This window comes from Cupressus sempervirens, chromosome 3 (genome assembly GCF_028749045.1).
Source record: "Cupressus sempervirens isolate cs-2001-9-10 chromosome 3, ASM2874904v1, whole genome shotgun sequence".
Taxonomy (NCBI): Eukaryota; Viridiplantae; Streptophyta; class Pinopsida; order Cupressales; family Cupressaceae; genus Cupressus; species Cupressus sempervirens.
Genome location: NC_143120.1, coordinates 805,651,626 through 805,667,043, shown reverse-complemented (window position 1 = coordinate 805,667,043; position 15,418 = coordinate 805,651,626). Strand labels below are relative to the sequence as shown.

Here is a 15,418-nt window from a genome sequence, read left to right as displayed (position 1 = left end):
ACATGAAATTACTCTTACTTAACAAATGAAATATCGTGCAACCATCAAGAGATAAAATTATTAAATTTAAACTGCATCAGATTTATTTCAGAGGGCAACCGCACGGTCTCTGAGATTAAGAAACAATCCTTGCTACAGTAACAATTAACAACCAAGATATTATTTTATAAACATAGCTTGCATCAAAACCATCTCAGAGACTAATAACACCGACCTATTTTACTCCAAATAGCAAGAACTGATACGTGACAGTTACTTTAGACATTACCACTTGATAATAATACTCGACAATTTTAAATAAATGATAGTAAACGCACAGTAGTCTCAACAACAACTTAAATGAATGTGCAAAATCTGTTCTCAAAATTCAGGGATAATTAAAATGATCTAGAAGAATAGCCACCGCCTGCAGCAGCAAATAGTAACTACTTACTTTCGCTCTTATGCTTTCACTTTACCAAAAATCTTAGCCTTCTCTAATGATGTCTGGAACCTTCCATGTCCGAACTTGGAGGATGTGTCAATAAATTTAAGCTTGATTTCTTCCAAGGCAGTTCGAGAAGTCTGTTTCAGGAGTGACTGACGCAAAGTCACAACTCGCTTCTTGGGACCAGCACAGCATCCTTTGATCATGATATAATCATCCTTCACAATACCGTAGTGAGGAAATCCACCCATTGGAGTGATATCCTTCTCGGTCCGGTCAAAGTCAGTGACTGCAGTGTGAGATTCCTGGTCTCGCTTGCCAATCTTATAGATCTTCTTATTCATTTCAGTACGATGATGGTATCCATTCTGCCCAGCCCTGGCAACAGTAAAGGAAACTCTGGCTGGATGCCAAGCACCAATACAGGCAACCTTTCGCAAACCTCTGTGTGTTTTACGAGGCAACCTTGTTACACCCCACCTAGTTACAACACCTTCATACCCTTTGCCCTTTGTAACACCAATAACATCAATCATTTCATCTTTCTGGAAAAGAGCATCAATGGGTACCTCCTTCTCAAAAAAGTTGTATGCATAATCTACTTTTTCTGGGATTGTTCCACCATTTACTTGGATTTCCATCAGGTGAGCCTTCTTCTGCTTCAACCCTTTCATCTTCTTCACCTGCAAAATACCGTTAATATAAAAACACTACCTATATGACTAGCATTTCTGAATCAATTGAAAATATTGAGTCACTTTCCATGATCTGACCAGATTGTTACAATCATAACACAAGCATCCACTTTTAAAATTAAAAGCTCTCTAGATGAAAAGCTTGGCATAAACTGTTGATCCGTCCAAATCAAGACTATTGTTTTCACAAGACCCTCCATGTAAGAAATTTGTATTAGTATTGTCAAAATATTTTCACAAAAAAAAACACCAATCTTGGGATCTAGAGAGACATACCATTGCCAGCAATAAAGGCGCAAGCTATTCTTTGAGAAACTGGGCATTCACCAACAAATGTTTTCTATTTGTTATAACTTATGTTTAATAAGAACATAAGATAAACTGTTTAAATGGTGCTTCACTAATTCCTAGATCCTCAATTGAATGACCCATCTGTTGTTATTGATTTCCAATGTGTATCTGCACATAGGATCCTTGTTGGCTGCATATTGATCTGCTTGGGTCTGAGGGACCAAGTATTGAAGCAACATTTGTTATTATAGATTTCAAACATGTATCAACATTTGTTGGCTGCATATTGATCTGCTTGGATCTGAGTGACCAAGTATTGAAGCAAAGTGTCTGTGGTATCACAGATTTGAGACATGGAAAGACGTCTCACCATGGACCTAAGTTGATGTGGCTAGAATTTGTTTCCAGATCTATTTTATATCCTGTTACACATTTTGACATACCGAGTTGGACATCCAAAGTTACCCTAAAAAGGTTTTAAATCCACAGGGCTATGAAAGTTTTTAAGTTTATATGATGCTTGAACAGCAAAGCAGATCTGTGTCGTCCAAAAGTATGCAGAGTTGTATTTAAACCAAAATCTTATTGCAGATTTTGATCTGAACCAACTTCTTTCTGCAATGAAATAAATTGAACTGTATATTTCTGAAAAACTAAGACAAATTCGTTAATTTGGCATGATTAAGATTCATAATAAACAGCAGAATCATTTTTTTGGACTCAAATCACACAACACTTATCATTCTGTTTCTTTGAAAACCTGACACTAAAAATTATAAAATTGCAACTAACTAATCTTAATCTAAGCATAAGATTATATAGTACAACAGGAAGAGGAGAGAAGATAATGCAAACTAAGGCCAGCAATCTTCAAATTCTTGCACAATTTGGCAAATAGACAAACTTGACAAATCCAACAGGTGTGCAAATCTTATGAATTGGATCAACTATGGAAGTCACTACAGGCTACAGTAACAACACTATTACATACATAGGTTGAAGAAACAACTCACAGTTGATGTGCACAACAATATTCACTTTCCAAAGGTACACAAACATACCAAGGTTGACAATGCTAAGTACTCCACTGTCAGCAAGATACTAGTGATATAAACCACATTTCATTTACATCCAATATTTATGAAAAAAAATTCCTCTCAAATACATATAAGCCGAATTTTACAACAAAAAAATCCAGAAGTCATTTGAAACTTCGTACTCTTTAACTTCTATTTTACAGTTCATTTCATCAAAAAACTAATGTCTTCACTTTTCTTTTGCATCTTTTCCTGCAAATATGAACCAGAGTGGTCCAAAACTACTTGGGCCATGTAAATAGACAAATTTCACAATAACTTTAATTCAGACTTCAATAACTTCAAGGGAGCCTTTTTGTGCGGATCCATTTCCTTTCCAAAATCTTTGTAAGCAATTAGTATCTTCAGAAACCTATTGATTGATGCTGCATTGAAACTTGACACATATGAAGAATCTTCAAACCAATCATCATCATACAAGTGGCACCCCATCCTTTCACAAAAAATTTCTAATGTCAATAACATTCCAGGCCATGATCTCCCCTTAAACTTATCTATCCCATTTTTGAAGATTGTCATCCAGTGCCTATATGCCTCTTTCTATTCCTTATTGAGATAAGTTGTCTCAATAATCTAATATACCCTCATCCACTGAAGTCCAAAAACCAACTCTAAAACTTTAGGGTGTTTATTCTCTGTAAGTTTACAAGCTGTCAAGAGTGAGTCAAATGTGTGATCAAGGGAACTGTTTAGTTTTCCACTCAGATTGTTGTGTGATTAGTGAAGATGGTAAGCATATTGCTGGTGCAAGTAAGGTTGTTAACAATCTATACACTCTTATTGGTATCAAAAGAGCATAGTAGGGAGTGATTTCATTCCATCTTTGAGTTGTTTCATTCCATCCTTGAGTTGTTGTTTCGACTTGGGGGAGCTATTCATTGTCACTTTCTATTCGCCCCATTTCAATTAAGTGGGCTGGTATCAATCATTGATGTCAGGGGGGTGGGGTTCTCAGGCACAGATTAAAACTCGATCAAAAACTGGTAAACTTTTATTCTTTGACATTTTAATTTTATTATTTATTTGTTATTAAATCATATTTCAAAACAGGTGCATCATATGTCTCTTGGAAAGGTCACAAGGAAGTCAATTTATTCTTTCAATAAAGCTAACTTTCCTAATTGCAGGGAAACTGATTTCTTTCCCTTAGGGTGTAATAAATTCCAAAAAAGGAGCAAAGGAACAAAACAATGGCAGGTTACTTAATCCAATGGAGAGACCTTGCAGAGGATGCTATGTGGGAGGTTGCAAAAAATCTTCAACAATTTGTAATTGCTTGAAGGAAAGCAATATTGTGCAGCATGAATTATAACATCCTCTTTTCCAAATTGAAACCAGATTGTGCCCATGATAATAAATTAAGTTCATAATGTCACAGGTTGTGTTAATGATATTATGAAACAACATGATAATGCTTAGGGGCTCACTTGAAGTTAATATATAAAATAAACTCTGTTGTATTTATAGCTTGATTTACATAATTCCCCTAAAATATCAATCAATGGTCACGAAGAAAATTGACAAGTTCTCTTTTACAGGGAAACCTTTTTACAGAAGAAAAGAAAGGAGGAGACATATTTGATCAACCATTCTATACCATTCCATTTTGTAACTTCAACTCTGTAGTGGAACATTGAACTTTGGTTCATTCAACATAGTCGTATAACATAAAAACCACATTGTGCAAATTAGGTACATTTTTAAGTTGTAATTGTATCCTTTCAATTCTAGAATTCATAATTGCTTTGCAACAATTCATAATCTTTGTCAAGGTTGAACAAATTTTATTGTTCAAATTATATGACAAAGTAACTTTTGTAGTATATTTTCTATCCAATGGACAAATTTTATTTGCAAAAGGATAAATAAGTGGCAGACAAAAAAATAATTACTAAAATTGCATTTTTTTTTTAAATCTAAGAGAAAAATGACTATTTCAATGGCAAAATTTGCAAATTTACTAATATATTGTGACAAATTATCTGCCATTTTTGCTGGTGTTTATTATGATATACTGTTTGATTTTTCTTAACTAATATATACCTAGCTCATAATAATAGTTTGGATCATAGATACTGATAAGATTTGTCGATGAATAGTAATATTAAAAACTTATAATCTGTATCCACATCTACAAGGTAATCAATCAAATCAACACAATTGTAAATTTTCTGTAAAATTACTCTCAAGGAAATTGTGGATTTTAATCCCCTCCAATTCTAGACCTAGAGGGGTTTCACCCTGGCTAATTGAATTATAGTCCCATGCTCCACAAGGAGTGAAAATCAAATAATTAAATGTTTTTCAATGATGCTCCTTTCTCCTTACTTGGCCTCCCTAATAAATGTACATCTTCAATGTTCCTTGAATAAAAATAAATCATAATAACATTTATCTTATATTGTCCTTTAATCCCTGCTGGAAATTGCATCTTGTCTTGTATTGAGGATTTAACTTATTTATTAAGAATATGTTATATTTGCCAATTCTATGATACCCATCCTATTCTCGACATGATTTTTAAAGTATACATAACATTTCTCTAAAGATTGTGGGTGTCAATGGACCCACCACATCTTATCTGCCTGAGATTATTTTCATTGTATTATCAATGAGTTCTTGGTTTGGACCCACATTGTCAATAAATTCCAATGCTCCCCTTGATTCTTTTCCTTATTTTCTTGTGAAATGTGTCATAGAGGTGGTGTCACCTTATCTCTATGAAGACATTATACTAGCACTTCTTCCTGCTAGAGCCCACCCACTTCCAAATTCTTCTAGGTGTAGATATTCTACTTAATCCTTATATTGGATGTGAGATAATTGGCAATAAAGCATTAACTTTGTCACAAATCAAAACCAATGTAACACCAGTACTGGGGTACATCAGGACGAGTTTCCAAGACGGGGGACAATGGGCCTCATTTTTAGGATGGTGGGGGGGAAGGCTAAGAGACGATGGCAAGGGGAAGACGAGCAAAGAGGGGTGTTGTATACATAAAGAATTTGAAAAGCTAGTAATGAAATGATGTTTCAATATAACATACCAAATTAAAATACTTGAACATGGCAAAATTGCAACACGAACTAGAACCATTGAACATTCAACATAGTAACATGTTACATACCCAATAGTAACATTCAACAATCAAAATTCAAATAGAAATTCAAGGACCCATTCGAGTGATGGCATGGTTGCAGAATGGCAAAAAGGTGGGGGTACTTGGGTACTCAAGTACCTAGTGCAGGGACATCTCTAGGATGGGTACTTTGAGGATTCAGAGGGGCATTCAAGTCCCTATGTCTCACTGATCAAAACCTTAAATTCCAACTTAGTTTTTTTCCCATGGCATTATTGTTGGCAATTTCAAGCTTTAAGTCTAACACATTTCATTTTCTTTCACTCTTTTCTTGGCCCAATATTGCCCTCAATCGCATATTTTTGGTTAATGCAAAGAAAGCAGTAATAATCAAGCCCATTCATTAAATGTTATATTTCCAAGACCCAAGAGAAATGTTAAAAGGGTTGTTGGTTGAATCAATTTAATTTCCAAGAAGAGAAATTCCATTAATGTATGTTCTACACAAACAATTCCAATAATAAAACACCAAAAAAAACTTCACCGACCATCAACAATTTGAGAAAATAGTGTGTGCATATTTATTAATTAGTGCATAAGCTTTAAAAACTAGTATGACTATCCCATTACCAATTACAAATTCATCTTTATAAAAAAATTCAAGAGGGCAACAAAGGATGACTATCCCATAACCAATTATGAATTCATCTTGGTCAAAAAAATTAAGAGGGTGCTTTAGCTTGAGAGCATGTCACATTCACATTATGCAACTTGCCCATATCCCACAAATTACAAGAACATCCAACCATGATTAGTTTCCCCCTTGGCACATACCACAAGAAGCCAAACTATCCAACTACAACCAATACCACCCCTTAGGGTAATCAAATCAGCTCTCAGCCCACAAGGGGTAAGAATGTCCAACTATAAGAGATTCCATCCCCTTAGGATGGCATAATTATTTAGGAGCCAATAAACAACATCTCCCTATCTTACTTCCCCTACCTCATATGTGATTGATTACAAGATGCACATGTGCATTTATGTTAACGTATGATTAGTCATAGATAGAAAAATTGCAGACTACTCGATGAGCTTTACCAAAAAAATCACAAGTTGAGGACAAGTTTTGAGAAAAACTTGCCAAAAGTCCATCAATTTTTCAAAGAGTTTTTTATAAAACCCCTCACTAGTTTTTCTTTCAGCTTCCAAAAGGGAAAAAAAACATCATTTTTGAAGCACATTCTTTATTTGAAAGAGGATTTAGTCATTTTTTCAACTCAAGGGGAGGAGGATTTATACAAATATATCATTTAACTTTGTATACTTTAAGTTATATCTGTATAAATATTGTCAAGATGTTTGAGATATATTTTAGCTTCATAGGAGTTAAAACGCAGATTCTAGATTTTGAGGCTTTTCAAAAAAAATCAAGCTTGGCCAAATTTCAAGATTCAACATGCCTTCAGCAGTATTATCTCCCACAACCTATCATGGCTATTTGACGTCAAATTTGTTAGTGTAGTTTTAGTTGGATAAAACTCATTATTATATATATATATATATATATATATATATATATATATATATTTGTTTCTGTGTCTGTGTGCATAGAATGGAACGAACGACAAAAGGTACGTTGGGCATCCAAATCGGGTGACATGAGCACATGATTATAAGGTATTAAGAGACATCGAGCATTTAATATGGTATGGTTTTGTTAATGATTATTCCTTCCCATGTTTAATAGAATATTGTATGGGATCCATAATTATTAACATGGATGGTACCATATATGTGTGTGTGTGTGTGTGTGACTCACAAAAGACATGCAACTCTCTATCAAGGGTCAACACAATTTGACATCAATAAAGGAAAGGAAAAATTTACAAGGACCACATTGTCATCAAGGTAAGTAGGAACTTGGATGGAGTGCAATTTATTGAATTCAAAACCACCCCCAATAGTACATTGATTGACACAATTAAACCTTACTTCCTAGTACATTGGTTGACGTAATTAATCATTACTTCAAAATCACTCACAAGGACTAACAATGCATAGAGTGCAACGAACAACAAAAGGTACATTGCGCATCCAAATTGGGTGACATGAGCACATGGTTATAAGGTATTAAGAGATATTGAGCATTTAATGAGGTATAATTTTGCTAATGATTATTCCTTTCCAAGTTCAATAGAATATTGCATGGGATCCATAATTATTAACATGGGTGGTAACATACATACATTACATATATATATATATATATATATAGATAGATAGATAGATAGATAGATAGATAGATATGGTTGTATATCCGTTTGAAGGAGTGGGTTGAGGATATGTTTTAGTTGATCTTTGAAGATTCTAATCATATCAAAAAGTGATTATGTTAATGACTATTCCTTTCCATGTTTAATAGAATATTGTATGGAATCCATAATTATTAACATGGGTAGTAACATATATATATAGGTGTATTTAATGAAATAAAATTTATCAACATCAACAAAAGGAGGTCAGTTTCAAATAAAGTCTTACCGATTCATTATTAAGCATCAATATGTTGATATAATTTATTTGGGAGAACACGCTTATGAAGATATTCACGAAATTAAATGTAATCTTGAAAACCATCTTTAATTATTGTTAATCTCTCATTTATATTTCTATATGCATTATAAGAACTATGTGCTTTGATCTTTTCCTCATAGAATGTTCTTGCAAAAAGAGGGAGATTGTATCAAATTCAGAGGAAGCACACATCCGTTTGAAGGAGAGGATTGAGGATATGTTGTAGTTGATCTTTGAAGATTCTGATCATATCAAAAAGAGAGCGAGTGTTGACTTCATGTAAACTTTTGGTATCATGCATGTGATACAAGATTTAATGGGCCTACCCCTTGTGTACATCATGAGGGAGTGAAGTCTTCCAAATGATTATCACTTTATTTGCAAAAGTTATTGAAAGGTGACAATTTTACAATAACTTAATTTTCTATTATGGTGGATATCTTACAACGTCTATGCAAATAATGATAGATTATACTTTGCAAAATGGATGTTCATATGGTAAGCAATATGAGAATGCGTGTGCACATACGTTATAAAAAATTTGAGTACATGGTGAATGTTACACAAATTGATGTCTAGAAGGCCATTAAACAAAGTACATGGTGAATGTTACACAAATTGATGTCTAGAAGGCCATTAAACAAAGTACATGGTGAATGTTACACAAATTGATGTCTAGAAGGCCATTAAACAAAGTACATGGTGAATATCATATGAGATGACATTCAGAAGGCCCATTACTCACAGTACTTGATGAATATCTTGCAACTCCACATTCAGAAGGCCATTACTCAAAGAGTACATGGTGAATGTCATATGGGATGACATTCAAAAGGCCATTACTCCCAATATCATTAGTCAAAGTATTTGGTGAATATCATTTGTAGATATTCAGGTGGCCAATATTCATGATATCAAATGTGATATCAAAATGTTGAATATCTTCTGATCAGAGATATTCTTATATTACATTGAGGTAATATATGGTCCTGTGTTTATACTTTTGGACTAATTTGTTATGCTTTATTTGCTTGAGTTTTAAATAAACTACTTACTATGATATATTAACATCTAGTCTTATAGTAACTAACTGCAATTATGTATTTGCTTCGAGTTTATAGAAACTGCTTATAATTTTGCTTGTGTCATCTGCATTCCGCAAGTGAATGTGATTTTGTATCCACTTTGCATTTATATATATCTAAACTCGGCTTGTTTCTTTTAAGTTCTCACTAATTAACTCATTAGATGCATCTTCTCATTGAATTTTGCAATAAAAAAATGTATTTTTAATTAAATTTAAGCTATTTTTTAAGTTCCCAAGTTTTTCCCGAGTTTTATGAAAAACTGGCCAATTTTTCCCCAAATTATTTTGGAAGGGGATTGTTGAGTTTTTGCTGATTGAGAGTTTTCCATCTATGTGATTAAGTATTAATCCTATTGCAATCATCAACTCATAATACTTATAGAAGGTCATTTGCATTCAATAACTAGCAAAGCACATGGCAAGATTAATTGCATATAATCAGATCAAATGTAGCATTATCTACAACAAGCAGATTGAAAGCATTAATATCTACAACAGCTTATAAGCAAATCAAATATACTATTATCCAATACTGTACATAGAAAGAATGAATGCAATATTATCTATAATTGCTAACATGCAGATCAAATGCACTGACAGTTAAAATCTATTCCAATTAATGGATGCAATATCACAGTTACATGTCTGACAACTGAAGAAATTCTTTTCTTAGATTGATGTTCTTCCTATCCTTGTGGAGTGCTTAATAGGCTGTCCTTATACCTCTCAATTTGGCTGGAAGGTCATGCCTTTTCCCAAAAGATGCTCAAATTCAAAGATAGCATTACATGCCTTTTCCCAAAAGATGCTCAAATTCAAAGATGGCTGGAAGGTCATGCCTTTTCCCAAAAGATGCTCAAATTCAAAGATAGCAACCCTTCATCAAGTCTCATTCCTTACATATTTGCTTTATTGCTATCCAACCATATTGTGTCATGTCCCCTCTTTAGCTCCTTCTGGCAGTGATATGTGAGTTAGCCTATCAAGGAGTCTCGTAGGTTGGCAAGAGTGTTTAGAGGCTCAATCAGGGTTACAGTGTTCGGATTTGAAGTTTTTGACAGTGAGGGCATGATTCAGAGGAGTTCCTTAATTATAGGAGAAGACCCCTACTTTCTAGGAGGTGGAAGTATCATCTAGCATTGAGGTTATAGGAGACCATCCCTTGGTTTCAATTTCGAGAGATTCAGAGGTCTTCCTACTTTTTAGGGTTATCCCTAGATTTGAGGGATGAGATTGTCGATTATTTCTTGATATCCAACATCAGTCATAGGTGGTGGCAAGTTCAATTTCACCTTCTGATGGTGATTTGGCTATTAGTTGGTTCCTGGGGAAATATTTAAATATATTTAAATATTTCCCTAAGTTAGTAATTAAATATTTAAATAAGGTTAATTTATTAGCCACTAGGTTGAAATAAGGAGATTTTTGGCTCTAGTTGGTCAGTTGTGTTGGGGTGTGATAGTCTGTTGGAAAGTGCCAAACCTCTACTATTTGATTTTCAGCTACAAGAGCTTCGGTGACACTTGATACTTTTACCATGATTGAAATAATGTTTTTTCCCTCTATGTTGGACGCCAATAATGAAAATAAAACATTATAACCCAAAGTTTCCACTTAAGTCGTATTAGGTCATTTTTAGGGTTCGAATGCCTAGTACGGAGTTATAAGGAGAAGTAAAGGAAGGAAAGATTATCTTTTACATTATTCATCCATCATTTTGGGCGCTTTACTTTGGTAGAGCATTCCTCCAACTAGGACGCCAACCCTAGGTTGAGAGAGTAAACTGTTTGAGACGTAACCCTCAAGCAGCTGTGATTCAGCAAGTCTGCAGTACTATATTCAGGCAGAAAGCAAGCAGTTTCAGCAATGGCAACCCTTCTTATCTGATCTTCAGCAGCAGCCGCCATCTCAGATCTGATCTTCAGAATTGGGCCGCCTTTTCTGCACACCTGGGCGTTGGAATAAGAACAGATCTGCTGCAGACCTGTAGCTGGCTTCCTATCCATATCTGGCGTTGACTGTAGCTAAGGTACTGGGTTGCTTTTATTTTTGTAACAGTTATTATTGGGTTCATTTGGGTATTCCCAGCTTTCAAGTGCTGTGGTTTTGGATCATTACTATGCTGTTTAAATATTGCTGTTACTGGTAGATATTGTAACACATCTATTTTGAAGAGAAAATTTCAAAAATCAAACACCAAACTTCTGCACTTCTGTCTACTCTGTAAGAACACTTAAAAATTGCTGGAGAATTCTATTTATTTAAATAAAATTACAGCAGATCAGTGAATCGGTCTGCTAGGGATATTTCATATTGCATTAAGAATTTTTTATTATTATTGTCATATCTTTTATAGCTGTTTTATTTACTGGGATCACCATCAATTCTGCTGCAATACAAGATAAAATTCCTCCCTCGTTTACTGATAGTCTGGGCCTGATCAGCCTTCACAGAGAATTGTGAAGTCTAGGGTAAGGCAATCTCTTGTTTGGAGGTCTTCATAATTTTTAATGCATTTAGATATGGCATGAATACGAGTGTTTATGGAAGGGGCATTCATTTGAGGACCTAAGAAAACTTGTTGAAGAATTGCTAATATACTAAGTAACAATATTTCTTCATCTTTGGGTTACCTCATAAAAAAAATAAGTTAAGTAAAATTACATATATATCATAACATATTCCATTCAAGATATTACGTGCATGTCAGGTTAACAATTCTACATGAAAGTTGATTGAGTTTCAAAAATTGTGCATATGTCACTTCCTGCACATTAAAAATCAAACCCAAGAAAAGCACATTTTTGGGTGTCTTGTTCATTTTTTAGATGTGTTCATTTTTTGTAGATGGTTGACGAAGGTTCATTAATTCCCATGTAGTCCAAAATTGATAAGTCTAGCATCCTGGATTGGCTAACTGATGTGGTTTTATTGATCTTTAATATATATGTAAACTTATTTTCACAAGATAGAGAAGTTGTTGCAGATTTTGTGCCTCCTCTGCCTTCTGAACAGCTCATCTAGGGAGGGTACTAGAATACTCAAATGCTTCTTTAATAGCCATCTTAGTCTTTAGTTTACTACAGTAACTTCTATTCTCATCTTTAGTTCACAACATTTATTTTTGAAACATTATCTTTGGAAATCTTTATAAGAAGTTTTCTATATTCTCAGTTTAATACAATAATGTTATGGTATCAGAGTGGGTCTGGATCTGACTCACTGATACGAGGGTTCAGGGTTTGGGAAGCTTTTCAAGTTTTGAATAAGTTAATAATCCTAAAATCTTCTTCAACAAATTTTTCAGTGAATTTTTTTCAAAAGTTTCAGTTGTCAAGAGATGGAGAGTTGATGAAATCGGGCCTATTTAAAGATAAATGTGAAACCGATTGAGTGAGGACAACTTTTCCTGTGACTAAGTAGCTGCCTTCTTGTGTGTAGGCAAACATCATCATTTGTTGGCTGCAAATTGTGTTTGAGCAACCAGCTATCAAAGTGGAGCTTTTATGATATCAGTAATCTAAGAGAAAGGTGAGATATGCCAGTCTGTGGTGTAGGTGTGAATGAGTTGTGGTACTCAGTTGCTGCAACCGGAAAGTGTTTCCAGATCTATCAAAAGTCCATTTAATTGTATACGGCTGCCTTTGTTGGCTGAATCTAATCATTTTGTATTTGGAACCTGAAGATTATATTAAATTATGATCGAATCCAATGTAAGTTTCGGCCATTTTTGGCTTCTGTTGTAAAAGTGCGATCTATGCTGATTAAAGTCTGTTGGTTTTATCTGACCTACTCCAGCTACAGCGCCATATATAAAATATTAACGCTAATGCTTACCAAGATCCAAATAGTGCTAACATTCCTCTAACCTCCCATCAATAAAAATAGAAAATAGGCGATAGTCTGAAAATTATGTTCCCTGTTTGCCATAAGTAAGCGTAAACCCACAAAAAAATGTCAGTCATCTTACCTGAGTGTGAGCTAGAACCCGAATAACAGAGGCATACTTCTTCATCTTCTCGAGCTCGGCCTCGATGCTCTTTTTTCCATCTTCGTTCTCATATTTCTTTGCGTACTTGGTGAACGCCTTCTTCTTGGCTCTGTACCAATTCTTATAAAAGCGCCTCCTTAACTCCTCGCTGAGATGCTGAGCCCACACAGTGTTCAGCGTGCGGAGACCGCGAGGAGTCTTGATGTAAGCTACCACACCCACAATCACCATGGGCGGAGTCTCCAAAATAGTCACTGTCTCACAAGTCTCCTTCTTGTGGAGCTCTGCAAAATAGACATGTCACTATAAGCTACAAAGGGTCAAAATAAAATAATGCGTCTTGAAAACATATGGATTGAGAAAGTGGGCTCACTGGATCCGGGCTTCTCGACCTCTCTGACGATATGGGTCATGCCGGCCTTGTATCCCATGAACGCCGTCAGCTTACAGGGCTTTGTTGGGTCATCCCTCGGAAATGACTTCACTGTCATTCAATACCATAAAGCCTAGATTAGACATTGTATTTCTGTATACTGAAAGCTTTTCGATATTCATATATTCAGTTTTTTTTCTGTAGATTAAATTTAATTCTTTTGCAAAAATTGACACGATTTTTTCCATTTCGGTTACCTTTTCCTCTGTGACGACGAGCTCTCTTGCGAGGAAGGAATCCCAGCGATCCATGCCTGGGATGCTCGAACTTCCTGTGACTCATCCTGCTTCCTGCTGCTACTCCAACAGCCGCCCCTGCGCGATAAAAAGAAAACCCTAACTCTTAATCTACGTATATATTGGATTATAAGAAAACCCTAAGCCCAGAGGTGAAATAAATGTGTTTTTTCCTAAGCTTAATCGAGGCTAGCCAATGAGATTCATCGGCATAAGCATAGATAAATTTAAACTGGCAATTCCACGAATAGGTACTCCAAGAGATGTTAAAGTCGGAAAAACTAGTCTATTTTTTTTTAAGGACGATTTAATCATGTTTTATTATCATAAAATTATATCTTATGTTTTATTATCATAAAATTTTATCTTAAATTTTATTATAAATATTAAATTGTAATGGTAAACATAATTCTAATCATATACTAGTTCATAATTCAAATTATAACGACATCTAGCTTTAATCATGAAATAAACATAAACTATTATTTTAGAACAAAGGCACATAATTTACTAAACTAAAATTTAGAGTTTTCTTTAAGAATTATGGTTAGAATAAGGGGTTCATGGTTACTACTATGAATAAGATTAGGAATTTGATTAGTTGTAAGGTTAAGCCTATGATTGAGGTTAGACTTAGGAGTATAGCTAGTTTTTAATCAAAGTTATGTCTTTATTATTGTCAAAGTAATGGTTTAACAATAATAAAGACCTTAACTTTGATTAAAGACTAGCTATATTCCTAATTCTAACCTCAATTATAGGCTTAACTCTAACCTTAATCAAGTTCCTACCCTTATTCATAGTATTAACCATGAAACCCTTCAACCATAATTCTTATACAAAACTCTATTGATTGTAATCACCAAATTTTGGTCTAGTAAACTATGTGTCTATGTTGCCAATAGTGGCATGTTGTGATGGTTAAGTTGTTGACTTGTTATCATTGCCATCAAGGTTCAAATCTAATAGGGATGAGGTCCCTCGTTTGTGGCCTCACTGGTTCATAGCTCTAGGTCAAAGCATTTACCCCTCTTTAAAAATTTAAAAAAACTATGTGTCTATGTTCTAAAATAATTAAATTAAATTAATACTAGACCCTATTATGCATTCAATCCACCTTGCATAATTAAAATTATCATTTAATCATTAAATTGATTATATCCTAAAGTTTGATCACCTTATCCTATGTGTTATTTAATTTAAAGAACTTTTTGTAGAGTAGGAAATGTGAATCAAGGATAGAAAGCCGAAGTTCATCACATAACCTACACACACATATGCAAGTATATAATGTAGAAGGAGGGAAGATAAGGAAAAGAATCTTTTCTATCTCAATTCTAACGAACTAGATCTAGAAAGATTAATGCTAACTAGATGAACAAGGAGCACAAATGCAAACTAGATCTAGAAAGAATAGAGGAAAGATATTCAATTCCTTATAAGTCATGGGTGTGTTTGGGTGGGTGGGTGTGCACATTGAAAGCTAGATATATGTAGAGATGTT

General features: G+C 34.3%; 1 protein-coding gene across 1 annotated transcript; it reads right to left on the bottom strand.

Moving 5' to 3' along the window:
- Positions 1-271: 271 nt before the first annotated feature.
- Positions 272-14,001, bottom strand: LOC149569252 (large ribosomal subunit protein uL3-like). Its single transcript, XM_089822001.1, has 4 exons — positions 13,876-14,001; positions 13,619-13,729; positions 13,225-13,529; positions 272-1,110 (listed from the first exon to the last, which is right to left on the bottom strand). Exons 1-4 carry the CDS (start codon positions 13,958-13,960, stop codon positions 442-444), a joined length of 1,170 nt encoding a protein of 389 aa, XP_089678127.1. The 5' UTR covers positions 13,961-14,001; the 3' UTR covers positions 272-441.
- Between the last annotated feature and the right edge of the window lie 1,417 nt (positions 14,002-15,418).

Coding starts and splice junctions, on each gene's coding strand:
- LOC149569252 (XM_089822001.1), bottom strand. CDS start 13,960: ATGAGTCACAGGAAGTTCGAGCATCCCAGGCATGGATCGCTGGGATTC. Junction 13,530..13,618: donor GGTCGAGAAGCCCGGATCCA/GTGAGCCCACTT, acceptor TCTATTTTGCAG/AGCTCCACAAGAAGGAGACT. Junction 1,111..13,224: donor GGGTTCTAGCTCACACTCAG/GTAAGATGACTG, acceptor GGTATTTTGCAG/GTGAAGAAGATGAAAGGGTT.